Source organism: Apis cerana, linkage group LG5 (assembly GCF_029169275.1).
Source record: "Apis cerana isolate GH-2021 linkage group LG5, AcerK_1.0, whole genome shotgun sequence".
Lineage (NCBI taxonomy): Eukaryota > Metazoa > Arthropoda > Insecta > Hymenoptera > Apidae > Apis > Apis cerana.
In genome coordinates this window covers 5,400,112-5,413,730 of record NC_083856.1, presented here as the reverse complement: position 1 = coordinate 5,413,730, position 13,619 = coordinate 5,400,112, and the positions used below count along the sequence as shown (strand labels likewise).

Genomic DNA, 13,619 nt, shown 5'->3' with positions numbered 1-13,619 from the left:
TGGTTTATTTTAAAAATGGAACATTGCGATTTTTCTTTCTTTCTTTTCTTTCTTCGGACGCGTTTTAACTACTCCGAAAGATGGAAGAAATATTTTTTATTTTTCTTGGAAATTTTTAGTGATAGGAAAGAAACGTGATTTAACGGTTCGATACGATACCTGGAACGTACATGAAGGGTGTATAGAAACCCATCATCGTGAGCCCACCAGAGATGGCCAGGATCAAGAAAGAAGGGCTCTTGAGAAGGCTTATATCGAGCATAGTAGTAAGAATTCGACGTACGCTCTCTGGACAAATGTAGCAACTTCCGCTTTCTTGCTCGGCGACATCCGTTGCAGTCGGTAAACGCGTGACGGACATGTGGTAGCCAACGGACGATTGCTGCACAGATCGTTTCGAAACTTATCTACTTTGAATATTAGAAAATTTATCTAAATTAAAGATCCGATCAAAGTTTCGATTTTTTAAAAATTTCCGTGTTTCGATGTTTCATTATTCAAATATCCGGATCTTTTATTATTCGTGGAAAAGAAACTGCTTTCCGGAATTTAAAATATTTATCTTACGCTCGCCTCTTTCGCTTCTTGCCAGAGTTTGAAATATTTATCTCCTGCACGTTCGGCTCCTTATAGTTTCTTACCTGAGATTTGTAATGTGGCAACCTGTTTAGAGATCCGCCATAAAAGATATCATCCCTGTAGAACGGTCTCTGAGGATCCTTGCTAAATGGGTTACGCCTGTTGCCCATCTTCAACGATTTCTGGCTACAATCCGAGTCCGCGCGTTGTCGTCTACCGCTGATCGTGTGCCTGCGAATCTGCCAAACAATTTCCTCTACTTATTTAACCAGAACGTACTGTTATTGCGGCTAAATGAATCGTCCTGGCACAGAAATCGCCATAAACGTTCCATCCTGTCCGCAAAATGCACATATTCTCTCCAATATATTATTATAACCAATTGTTGATCTTTCTAACACTTGAATCTCTTTCTACGATTCGATATAAAATATGTATTTTCTCTTTTGCATTCGATTAGAGTCACATTACGATATATAATTACATTAATTGTTTAATTACTTCTGATTGATTACTATTTCCAAAAAATTATAGAAATAAAAAAGAATCTAACAATTTAATATATTTTTTTTTGTTTAAATTATTTAAAAAGTATTTAACAAAATTATTCAATATTGTTATTAATTCTAAATATTTCGTATTATACCAAGGATGCTCAATTCTAGAAAAATCCTTAAATTTTTATATCGATTTAACTTAGGAACATAAAACCTTAAAACAGGATAATGTAAAACGGGAGTTTTTATACTAACCGTGGGCACTTTGCCATTCAGTCTTTCAACATCTCCACCGAGAAGATTATTCTCCTCCTCGACGATTTTTTCATCTATATTCATGTCCAACTCTGGATATATCGGGACTGACAGTCGTTTCTCAGAGTTGCTCAACTTTCTCTCTAGGGTTCGTAGCTCCACGTGAATCTTGTGAAGAGAATGTAGAGACTTGGAAGCACTGCAATAAAAAGTTTCACAAATCATCACTCCACTCAAAAACTTACCCCCTTATTCTCGTTCGCAGTTTAATGTCTCTTGTATCTTTATGAGTTTACCGACTTACGACTTTTTTAGTCTCGGTTTCAACCCGTTCGCCGAGAGCTTGTTAAACTATCTACTCCCCTTTAAGTTCAGCGTGCATTTCACAGCACATTAAATAAGGCGCTATAATCTTTACAAACGAAACTTTTCTGATTATTGTACATTCTGTATAATTTACAATGGAGTTTCATCTATGCGAATGAAATTTTAATGGTAATATTCAAACGTGTCAATAGATATAATATAATTGGAAATCTTTTATATCTTTAATACAAAAGGATTAATACATTGCAGCATTCATTAAAAATTCCTCTCATACGAATTTCTATGAATGAAAAATCATATCGACCTATTATGATTGATCAATTTTATTGTACTCATCTCTTTTCTTCGATTTTCTTTCTTTCAATTCTCTTTAATATAATCTATTAAATAACAGTTTATAATCTTTAGCAATTCTCAATACACAAGAATTGGAAATGAATTTTTTTCGAATAATAAAATTGAAAATGAAAAATAAATATAAAAGATTTTATTATTACTTTACTATGTTGGGGTTGCTTCCAAGTAATTCTGCGGCAGTGGGATAATCTGTATTGTTGTTTGTCCCAAAGAAACCACTTCTTTCTGGTTGGACACAGTGCAATGATGTCATGGACACTCCCCTCCCTATCAAGCTATTCTTTACCTCTAAACCAGCGTTTTCCGGGGTGGATTTCACCTTAATCCGTGTTGGTTTCAGTGGACGGAACATGGCGCCAAAAATGGAGCAATTCAACAGCATTCCTGCAATATTTGCAACGAGAACATCTAAATTAAAAGACTTCTCTATTATATATACGTGAAATTTTTTTTTGCTTCTTTGATACCATAAAAAGAAGAGGCTTTATATCAATCTTGAATTGAAACGATATTCCAAGCTTTAAAAAAGAAACGAACGTGTTGAAGGTAAGCGTAAAATCTCATATATTATAAATTTTTAATAATATTCGAACAATTTTATCAACAAATTAAATTCCTACTATTTCCATTTTGAAAATAAAGCCTGGAACAATGAAAACATTTTTAAACTTATTCTCATATAAAACGTTATTTAATCAGCATCTCTTATTTCTATTTGAATAGTGATAAGATAAAAAAACAACCAATATAAAATCACAATAATATAGTATTAAAAAAATATGATTCTCGAATCATATAATATGATATAGATAATTAATCAAATGGCGTCATTTTATTAACACATTTAAATTTACCAAATAGATGAAGGATTTGTTAAAAATGGATATCATTACCTGCTTGGAAGAGTAACGCACCCCTCCAACCGAATCGTTTGACCAGCACGTCTGAGATGGGCGCGAGCAGAAAGGCGCCGATTCCGGATCCGCAGACCGCGATCCCGGTGGCCAGTGCTCGCCATCTTTCAAAATAAAATCCGGTAGTTATCACAGCCGGCACGTAAATCAGGCCTGCCCCGATACCTCCTGACAATGCAAGATACAAAGACCACGTGAAAGTAATAAGTGATAAAGCACGGAATTTTCTTTTTTTTTTTTCTTTATTATTTCTTTTTCCCCCACTGTTCTACTCGAGATTCGTTTCATGTACGATTCTACATACGAAATGATAGATGAATTATCTTTTAAATTGCTTAATTGATATATAATTTTATAAATAAATCTCATGTTTTTTTTTGTATCAATTTTTATATTTGTTTTAACTTGTATCACTTTTACCATTAATCGATTCTTCTAAAATGTCCAATATGTTGATTATCTTCTATGTGGTAGAGGATTTTATTTAATCTCTCGATATACGGTAATTTCGAGATCGCGATAATGGTTTCGTCGATAATTGTGCAAGAGGGAGTTGATTCAATTCCCAAACTTTAATAATTTAAACGTCCATTATTAAATATAATTTATATGATTTATAGTATTTAGAGTAAATTAATTGCTCATACATTTTAAATATTTCTTGCATATCACGTGTATACGATTTTTCTACACAATTTAAAATTTAAAAGCTAGTAATCTGAATCTTAAATTTAAGATTACTCCATGTATCTATCTATGGTTCTATTAAAATTTCGATCGAACGAACAAGGGGATGAAAAGAAATGTCGTTCACGTGCCTCGAAAAGGAAACGTTCTTTACATGCAAGATGAAATACTCGGGATGGAGGGAAACTTTTTCGTCGAGACAGCAGAAACTTGGATGAAATGTGTACAGGGTGAATGGACCTAGAAAAAAGAGTATACTTAAAGTGTAATTGTGCAATTTGCGAAAGGTATTAACAAGGACAAAGATGCGCAGAAGGATGTGCAAATGGCTTTGAAATCGTGCAAATTTGTCCTTAACATTCAAAGCTTCCACGGGAATATTTAAGCACCCTTTTACACGTTCCACCCGGTATATAGGATAAGGGCTTACCGAGCACGCCGTAAGAGATGTAAAGGAACTCGATGGAAGTGCTGAAGTACGAGAGAACGAAAGCACTGCAACTTATCACACTTCCGAGGATCGCGACCAACCGGAAACCGTACCTGTTGGCCAACGCTGACACGAATGGACCTGTGAACATGATTGTAAAAAAAAAGAAAGATAAATTATTTTACCAGAGAGAAAAAGAATTTATTAATAGGAAGGAAAAAAGATTATTAAAAGAAAATGGTATCTAAGACAGACAGAGTATTATCTTTAGTTGAGCTAAATTTTGTGTTATCAATCGTATTGATAAATTAATTAATATAGAATTAATCATGAAAGTATATAAATAAAAATAAAGAGATAATATATTAAATATGAAAATAAGGAAATATAAGTACAATTAAATAACACAATAATTTCCATACTTATAATAAAACGACGAAAGATATATTGTATATTAAAATATTCCAAAAAAAAATCGCCAATGTTTTCGATATTTACGATATAATTGAAAACATTATGTTTTAAAAATATTTTGAAAATAAGACAGGGAAAGAATAAAAAGAAAAAGTGATTCAATATATAATGCAGATAAAAGAAACATATTTTTCAAGAATATCGCTCGAGTATCGGAGGATTTATATTCCTTTTTTGTCACTGACCAGCCATAAGATAAAATCCAGATTGCAGGGAGCCAACTAGCGCCACTCTCGCCTTGGACACCGCGAATGCGTCCGATATGTCGTTTAAAAAGACACCGAAGCTAAAGATGATACCGTCCACGAACAGATTGCACATGAAGGAGGCTGCGACGATCACCCAACCCCATCCACCATCCGGCGGCACCACCATCTCGACCTCGATGCTCTACCAACAACAATCGTCAATATATGAATCTCTCGAGAAAACTTATTTCTCGAGAATTTTCCTTCAAACTCTCTTCCAATTACCATACTAATAGGCAATAACGCGCCAGATAAGATATCAGATCGGTTTCACGCTTCGGTTGGACGTTTCTTCGTTTCTGCAATTTTCTTAATAAAGTTCACTACGAGAAATAAATTAAACAAAGTCCGTTTAAAGTTTCGTTTGAAAGAATGCATCTTGCGCATCTGTTTGCTGTCTGCAGGAACGAGATGGACGTTCGGGAGGAGGAAAAATTTAGCTCGTGATGATGGACAAGGAGAGGGATTTCGTCATCCGTGGAAATTCACGAGGTTCTCTCGAGATCAAGGCTAAGTAACGCCGAAACCGGCTGGGCCGGCCACTTTCGCATTTCGCTGGACACCGCGTGACCCAAAACTCTGTCGAGTTATCATGGAGACGTGTTACGCTTGATATATCAGCTAAGAACGTATGAATTACTGCGACGAGTATTTTTAATCACGTGCAACGTTATCTGCCCATATTAAACATCGAAATATGCATTTCGCAAGTTTGAAACTTCTCTTTTGATTTATTTTCTCTTTCCAATCAGACCAGATCTTTCTCCTCGAGAATATATGCAATCCAAGAGGATTTTGGTAACATTTTTTTTTACGAATTTCGTAACTTTTAAATCGAAGATTCTTCTTAAGTCTTCTCTTGCAGCAAGGTTTGCTCGTGAAGGATGAATGAAAATAATCAAGTCACCGCTCATTGAAAATTCACCGCGGAGGGGAAATGTCAAAGTTGAGTGGTTGCCACGTGCGATCCACGTCTAGAACACGCTTATCGAGACATCTTGTCGCAACTAATGTCACGGTATCTACGTGCAATTTATACGTACACGGGCAAATTGGATACACCTCGACTCTCGTAGAGCATTATCGAATAACATCGATCCGATCTGACCAAGCCCACCTGTTTCATTTGCATGATATTATGTCCAGCCTCTTACCTCGTTGTTATTGTCATGAATATCTTCCATCTGCAGTTGTTCCTCGTTCCTGCGTCCATTCTGCTGCGGCACCTTGGCGACTTGCTCATCCACTTTATTCCCCAGCGACGCCATCGTCGTCCACGGTTGGCTGGAATGTTACAACGATCGTGATGGAGATAAGAGAGGAAAGATTGAAAGAGAGAAGTCGAAATGGGAAAAAAGGCGATGGATGATTTCAAGTGGAGGCGTTGAAAAGGAGGCGACATTCGTAACAGGATATTGATATATTCGTGGGATCCTTTGGAGATTTTAACAACGACTTAAAAAACAGTTACATTATTAGTATTAATTGATATATAAAAATGTCGATTAAGGATTATTCTTAAGTTATATCGAACGATTGAAGTTTTGTCAAAAAAGTTTGACGAAGCGAGATAGAAATCGTTACCAATGTGATATTAAATTGCTTATAATTAATAAATAAATTTTAACCAACACTTTTATGTTTTAGCCTTTAGGATCGATTCTCTAAACGTATTTCACGAATATGTTCACATTCTATGTTTATTATATTTATAAAAGTTATCTGTTTAATTAGATGTTTGTTTGCACCGTATTCGATCCATGCATATGACATGTCATTTTCATAAAATATGTCGAGACACAATATGAATATAATTATAAGTTATCGTACTTGTAAATTATTCACGAGCACTCGTTAGGCGGGAAAGAAATTGACGGAACAATTTTTCTTTCTTTCCCCGACCTATGAATTCCCATTTATCCTTAAAATTAAAGATATTACAAAATTAGAATGTGATCCATGTAGACATGTCGATCCCGTATATTAGAAAAACGTGTCTATGCCTCGCTCAATCTAACTTGAAAACTGGATTCTTCGGCTAGAAGTATGCTACTATGTATTATATACCAGTTCCATGTATGAATCATAGATATTATACCCAGTTTATGTAGTACAGAATATCATAAATGTCATAAGATGAGTCAAATGGCAGATATATAAGAAGAAAGCGTCCAGATAAATGCCCATTGAGTAGTTAGAATATCGAGAAAACATGGCTCTGATCAGGTCTGGAACCATAAGATCGGATCTCTTCTTTCATCGTTTTAAAATTCGATGATTTGTTGTTGGATCATGATTAAAACTGGCATAAGGTAGATCGAGAATGATATAACTCGATTAGTTGACATTGACGATCTAATTGCCAAGAATTATTAAGGAAAGGAAAACATTGACTTACTATGCCTTCCACTTTATTCGAAGAACAGATTGATATTGCAATGTTAGATTAAAAATTAAATAAAAAAAAATTACATGGAACATTTTAGATCATAATAAATGATTAATTAATTCTATTTCACTGAAATGAACAGAATAGTTTCAGTGTTAATCGTGATTTTCGATGTGCTACTTAAAGAGCTCGATTAAAGGATGAAATTTATCCTAAGAAAACTTCTCACAGCTGATGAGATGTACGAAGTACAATCCCACGGGCAAAGGAGCAATCACCTCGTTAAATTCACTCACGAACAACGACTATGCCGATTCTAAACGAGTTCACATCGCATGACGATTGTTCGGCATGTTCGGCCGACCTTGACCTTTCTCAATGCTCTCTTGGCCGACCTTCAACCGAGAATGAACTTCCACATTGGAGGCTTGTGATCTCTTTGACCAACTTTGAACTTCTAAGTCGCTTTAAAGCTAAAATTACATTAAACATTACTTAATTGCATTAAATATTATCTCTGTATTATAAATAGATAATAATTAGAATTAAAATAATATAAGTATAATTATTTATATATTATATTTCTGGATATAGGATAAATACCAACGTCAATTTTGTCAAAAGCTATATACTTTTTAATTATAAATGCAAAAATTTTGGAAGTCAAGTCAATTTGACTGATTTTAAGAAATGATTTAATTTTCTCTTCAAATTTTTTTAATTATGTATTAAAAAAGTTAATTGATATGAATATTTAATATAAAAAAAAACACATAAAGAACGTAATAAAAATATAATTTCCACGTACCCAAATTAGCCAGCAAGGGAAATGCACAATTATTCCAGGGAAAAATTAATTTAACCAACGAAAGGAGCTCGCAGTGTTACTTATATGGACTAACTATTTGGAGCCCATATATTTTCAACGAAATTTTTCATCGGAAAATGATTTGTTCGACGTAGACAATTGGATGAAGAATGGACTGTTGTTTTAATAAGCGGTTGATTTTGTATCTTGTAAATGAACGATAAGATACGATCTACGTTAACCAATTTCACGACGATGTTTTCATATCAAACAAGATACATCTTCAAAAATACATTGTCCTCTCTTTGCCACGTATGTTTCCTCTGACTTACAACGCCCACAAATCTTTCAACACTTTGTGATATCTTTGACGGGAAATGGAAGAAGGGGGAATGGAAAAAGTAAATATTGGGATTTTACAAATAATTCTTTGGAATTATCTACCGCTACCGTAAATTTTCTAAATTTACCTACGATGAAATTATCACATTTTCCTAAGTACACAAAAATTTATTTCTAATGTACCGCATTCGTATAAAAAATAATTATCACGAAATGTAAGATAATTCCTTGGACTCTTCTCTCGATAAACATACCGAAATTTTAATAAAGAGATCGAGATCGCCTCTCGTAAAAACGAGATTAATTAAAAAATCCAATAGATAAACGAATACTCAGAATTATCTTTCGATTCGATCAATCTTGTTTACTCGTTCAGAGTTTGCACAAATATTGTAACAATAATGATTAATACTCGGATATCGAAAGAAACAGTAGTAAAACAACTAATAAATCGTCACGACAAATATAAAAAGAGATTAAATCAAAGTTTATAACGAAATAATTATTAAGAAATTGTAGAAAAATGGTTTTAAAATTAAATCTAATCTAAATTATCATACGATTTTATTCACGATTCTTTAAAACTAATCTAAAAACAGAGAAATTGTAAAAATTTTGTGAAAGAAAGAAAGTTTACACAGGAACATTTCATCAAAATTATCGTGTCATCCTCATCTCTTATCGCGTTTAAAATATATTTTAAAAAACTTCCAATGCATGTTTTCCGCAAAATGTTCCTTTTTAAAATGTTCAAACCATCTCCAGACATATTCCTTTCTGAATTTTTCAATTTCCTTCTTGCATCGCATACATTACCAACATTCACTCCGAACATTCCTACGTTCAAATCGTCTCGAAGAAAATCCACGAGGATGATTCGAGGTCAACGCTCTCCTTACGATCTTCTAGTTCCTCGCTTAACAAATTCGACTCGAGATCGCCGCGGGTATAAATAACGATCGTAGATAATCGGTTACGATCTAACTTAAGAAGACGATAGAAAAATAAAAGAAAGGAAGGAAGGAAGGAAGAAAAGGCGATTTCAACACGCACCGGTTTAACACGAAGATAAAGGGACCGATCCACGTGTAGAGAAAAATTATTTCGTGGACGAAGCCGTATTGTTGCACGGTTTGACGAGTATTGTGCAAATAAGATTGTGTAAATTTCACCCTGCTGATAAAGAATGTGCTTATTTTTAGATAGATTTTTTATGTCATGACTAACTCTCGCTTCAGCTTTCTACAAGCTTTTAAATTATTGAGAGATAATATTGGATAATATTGGATTTCCCTCGACTTTGATACGACATCACATGAATTCACGGAGGATGATATCGATTCGACTTTTTTAACAGTTGAATCACGGTTATTTGAGATTATTGAAACGGTGATAATTAATGGTTATTGATAGCTACGAGTCAAAGTGTGTATTTGGAATGAAGTTAATTACGGAAAGGAATGAGTGGAAGGCACTTTCTGGATGTTTGAATAGTATATCATGGAAAAAAATTCATGATGGAAGGTTTTTTTTTTATTGGCAACACGTGGAATTTGTAAATTTAATCTTTGGTTTAGATATGCAATCGATGCTCTGATTGGTAATTGCAGGGTTAGAATGGAATTTGGGATAGAGTTAATTAGCTATTGCGGGGATTAAATTAGAAATGGATATTTTCTTCGTTTGAAAATCGTGTTATAAGAATTGAAAAAAGAAAATTGTGAATAATATCGTTCATTCGTTGCAAATGAAGAATTATTTAAAAATTTTAATTTTTCTTTAAATATATTTCTTTACAATAATGATACGAAATTTTTTGAAATTATACATAAAAAGTAAATACGAATAATTAATAAAAATAAAGATATTTTTTAAATATTTTTTCCAATTTAAAACTTTCTTGGAAAAATTTAAAAACGTTCAAATTTCTCTGAAATATCATTGTTCCAACGAGAGGAAAAAAATTAAATTATAGAAGCAGCAAGTGCCTTTAGTCTCTTCAAAGACTATGTCGCATAAACTTTCGGATTAACAAGAACGTGTGAGCTGTGACGTGAATATTTAACGTTATAAACCGGTAATGTTACAATCTCTACACGAGTTTGTTTAGTAAGTTTCGGGATAGTTTAGTTTAATTTGAAGGTAAATTCACCTCGTTGTTTCTCTGCATGTTACAGCGCATTCGATAATAATCAATTCACATGTTAGACGTTATTTAGGAAGAATGGTAAGATTCTGTGGATAATTAGGGGTTCATTTAGAATTTCGATTCTCGACTTTCGACCGAGTTTCACAGATTGCAATTGTCGGTGCATAATGGTGATGGAATTCGAGTTCAAGTTCATAGACACAGTGGAAAAGTTTCGACATTTGGAGAAACGATCGTCTCGTTCATCGACAATTTGATGTGATGTGCAGTTTGATAATATTCCAAATTTTTAACGTACACGCATTGAGAATGTTGGAATGATTAATTCGCCATTTCGACATTTTTCTATGAATCTAGAAAATTGAGCATGTACGTGGAAAAAAAGAAAATTCACACATTTTATCGAATACTTCAAAATTAACTCTACAACAAACCTTTTTCAATGCTTATCATGAATGGCAAAATTTTTTTCTCGACTGATTAAATTATTACCAAATATACAGAGGATCGTCATATATACGCAGTAATTTATTACTACCTGGTTGAGGAACATTTAACTCAAAGATAATTTCTAGATGTTATAAAAATGGATTTTTTAATCAGTCTCGTGATAATTCTTAAGTAAAGAAGAGAAAGTAAACGAGGATGCACAAAGTATCGATATAAATGCATTGAAATTTCAATATTTTATTGTATGGAAACTTTTTTCATAAAGAAGTGAATAAATCTTTCAGTTTTACTAAAACGTAAAGAATATCGAATAAAAATTTGAATATGACATTTTGTTGAGAACGACGAAATTATACAAAAATAATTTAATTATTTAACAAATGCAAAAAAAAAAAAAAAGTTAAAAAATAAGAAACGCTCCCACGTCCATAAATTAAATATTCATATCATTACTCTTCTTCAACCTTATGAGCTTTTTATGTAAAAAAAGAAACACAAGCAAAATTGCTTCAGTCTTACTGGAAAATAACCAAAGACACGGAAACAAGACGATATATCGAACTTACACCGTGTCTTACAAAATATTTTCTCAAAATAATCCTCGGTGGTTTGATGGCGCGCAGTCAGGGAATAGAGGCTCGCCTAATAATAGCGATATAAGAAGGAGATTCATGTGAGAATTGGAAGAAGAGATAGCGGGGAAAAAAATGGAAAACATGCCGATCGCGGTGGAAATCGGTGTTCCAGATATCGGGAGAGAAGAAGCAATTATCGATGGAGATAGATTACCATTATCGTGTTGCACTGGACACAATGCGGTGGCCCGTTTGTTCGAGAATTCATTTCTGGCTCGATACCAAACGATTCTATATCGTTTCTTTCTCTCCTCGTTTGCTCGTTCTTCATCGTCGAGGGATAACGTACCCGCGATAACAAAACGAGGCGAATACAATAAGCTGCGAAACAATGATCTATCGAAGACGGTTCGATCTTTATATCCCTGTAAACGCGTTATTGTGTAACAATAAGTGGATATATTTTTAATTCACGATATCATTTAAGTGAAGGAACTTTTTCTTTCAATTTCTAAACTCCGATACGTGGTAAAATTTCCAAGTTTTTGCCTGTTAATGTACAGTTTCCGTTTCATAAGTATCTGAATACTTTCTGATAAAGTTCAAGTAGCGTTGTAATCATCGAGTATACTATTAATTAAAATCTGTTGTTTATTATTTCCTGTAAATGTCGATAAATAATGTCGAAAAGCAAACCGATAACTTCATCAAGATAAATTATTTCTGAAAAAACGAAACGACTAATATTAAAATAAATTATATCCAAGATAATAAATATATGAAGATATTGCAGTTAATCGATTTGACTTCTCTCTTTCTCTCTCTTCGGATACATTCGTGTATTTTCATATAATTATGCCTAGTCATCGATTGTTTTAAATAATCTTGAAAAAAGAGAATTATTAAAAAATGTAATTTTTGCGATGTCACTCACATTTGCTTGAAACCGATATATTTCTCAGGAAGAGTATATTCCCGCGTGAAACTTTTCCAATCGGTGTTTTAGAAGTTTTGTTGCTTTCTCCGGCTTCTTGATCTTGTTGTCTCGAAGATAGATAGAATATTTAGTCGAAGAGCTTGATAGTTTTGTATCCCTAGCTTCTTCGAGATAATGCTTGGTATTAGTTTCAACAATTTGACGACTTTATCAATTAACAAAGATGAGTTTATCTTAAAATTAATTACATTCCACCGAGATTAAAAATATAAATTCTGTAATTTATCAATTTTAATGTTATGCAAATTTTCCACGAGAAAACAAAGAAATAAATTTGTTTCTGTACGCTGCAAACGAATGGAATTTCTGGAAGTCGATTTCGGTATGCCGGTATGCAGCGCGTCTTCCTGGAAACAAACTGTTCGTTTTGATGGCGGGAAAGAAGCCCTCGTTAGGGAGAGACGTTCGTTCAATTCGATTTAAACGGTATATTGTGTTTAATTGGAAAATTGTCAGGTTTTCAATTGAATTTTCATGCAAACGATCGCTTTAATTAGCCGACCAGTAACTGGATGATTTCTTCCAGCGAAGATACGATCAATCGAGCAGTGGAAAGTAGTAATAAAAGTTATGCAAGATGTTTAAAACGATATCTTTCTCACTCCCCAACTGTATATGATAAATAGGATCATTACTTCGCTAACCTTTCAAAACGTTATTTATTTTTAATCGATAATTTATCTTCTTTATTATTCTTACGTAGAAATATTCGAATCTAAATTTCTAATGAAGTTTGAATATATTGCTTATTATTTTCGATTGTTATTAAAGAAATTTTGTAACAATTGAATGAAGATGTTCCGTTGATAGCCGACCGAGGTATGAAGAAATTCTTTTGCGCCCTTATCTCGCGCAACTTCGACACTTGGAATAATAGTCGAATGGAAAATTATATGCGCCATGACCCGATATCGTGTATAAATATTGAAACGAGCCACGTAAGTACACGGGATCGAACTTCTCTGTCTGATAAATCAAACAATCGTGCCAATATTTGCACGTTTTTACATAAATCTCGATCACATTATCGTAACGTTATTATAAACCTTAAACATTCTTGTGAAAATGAGTTTATCTGTGGTTAGGAATTTTTTTTTTTTTTTGTAAATACTTCAGATTGGATGATACGATTGAATTATCT

General features: G+C 33.4%; 2 protein-coding genes across 2 annotated transcripts in view; one reads left to right on the top strand and one right to left on the bottom strand.

The window, feature by feature from the left end:
• The window catches only part of LOC107996541 (delta(14)-sterol reductase TM7SF2), a 47,075-nt gene that overhangs the window by 8,146 nt on the left and 25,310 nt on the right, over positions 1-13,619 (top strand). The window lies entirely within an intron of this gene.
• The window catches only part of LOC107996539 (monocarboxylate transporter 12-B-like), a 46,333-nt gene that overhangs the window by 27,872 nt on the left and 4,842 nt on the right, over positions 1-13,619 (bottom strand). Inside the window, exons 2-9 of the mRNA XM_017054625.3 lie at positions 5,923-6,052; positions 4,706-4,910; positions 4,047-4,187; positions 2,909-3,097; positions 2,156-2,399; positions 1,332-1,530; positions 642-818; positions 160-382 (exon numbers count right to left, since the gene is read on the bottom strand). Of these exons, the coding sequence (XP_016910114.2) occupies positions 160-382; positions 642-818; positions 1,332-1,530; positions 2,156-2,399; positions 2,909-3,097; positions 4,047-4,187; positions 4,706-4,910; positions 5,923-6,052 (1,508 nt within the window). The remainder of the gene's footprint in view (positions 1-159; positions 383-641; positions 819-1,331; positions 1,531-2,155; positions 2,400-2,908; positions 3,098-4,046; positions 4,188-4,705; positions 4,911-5,922; positions 6,053-13,619) is intronic.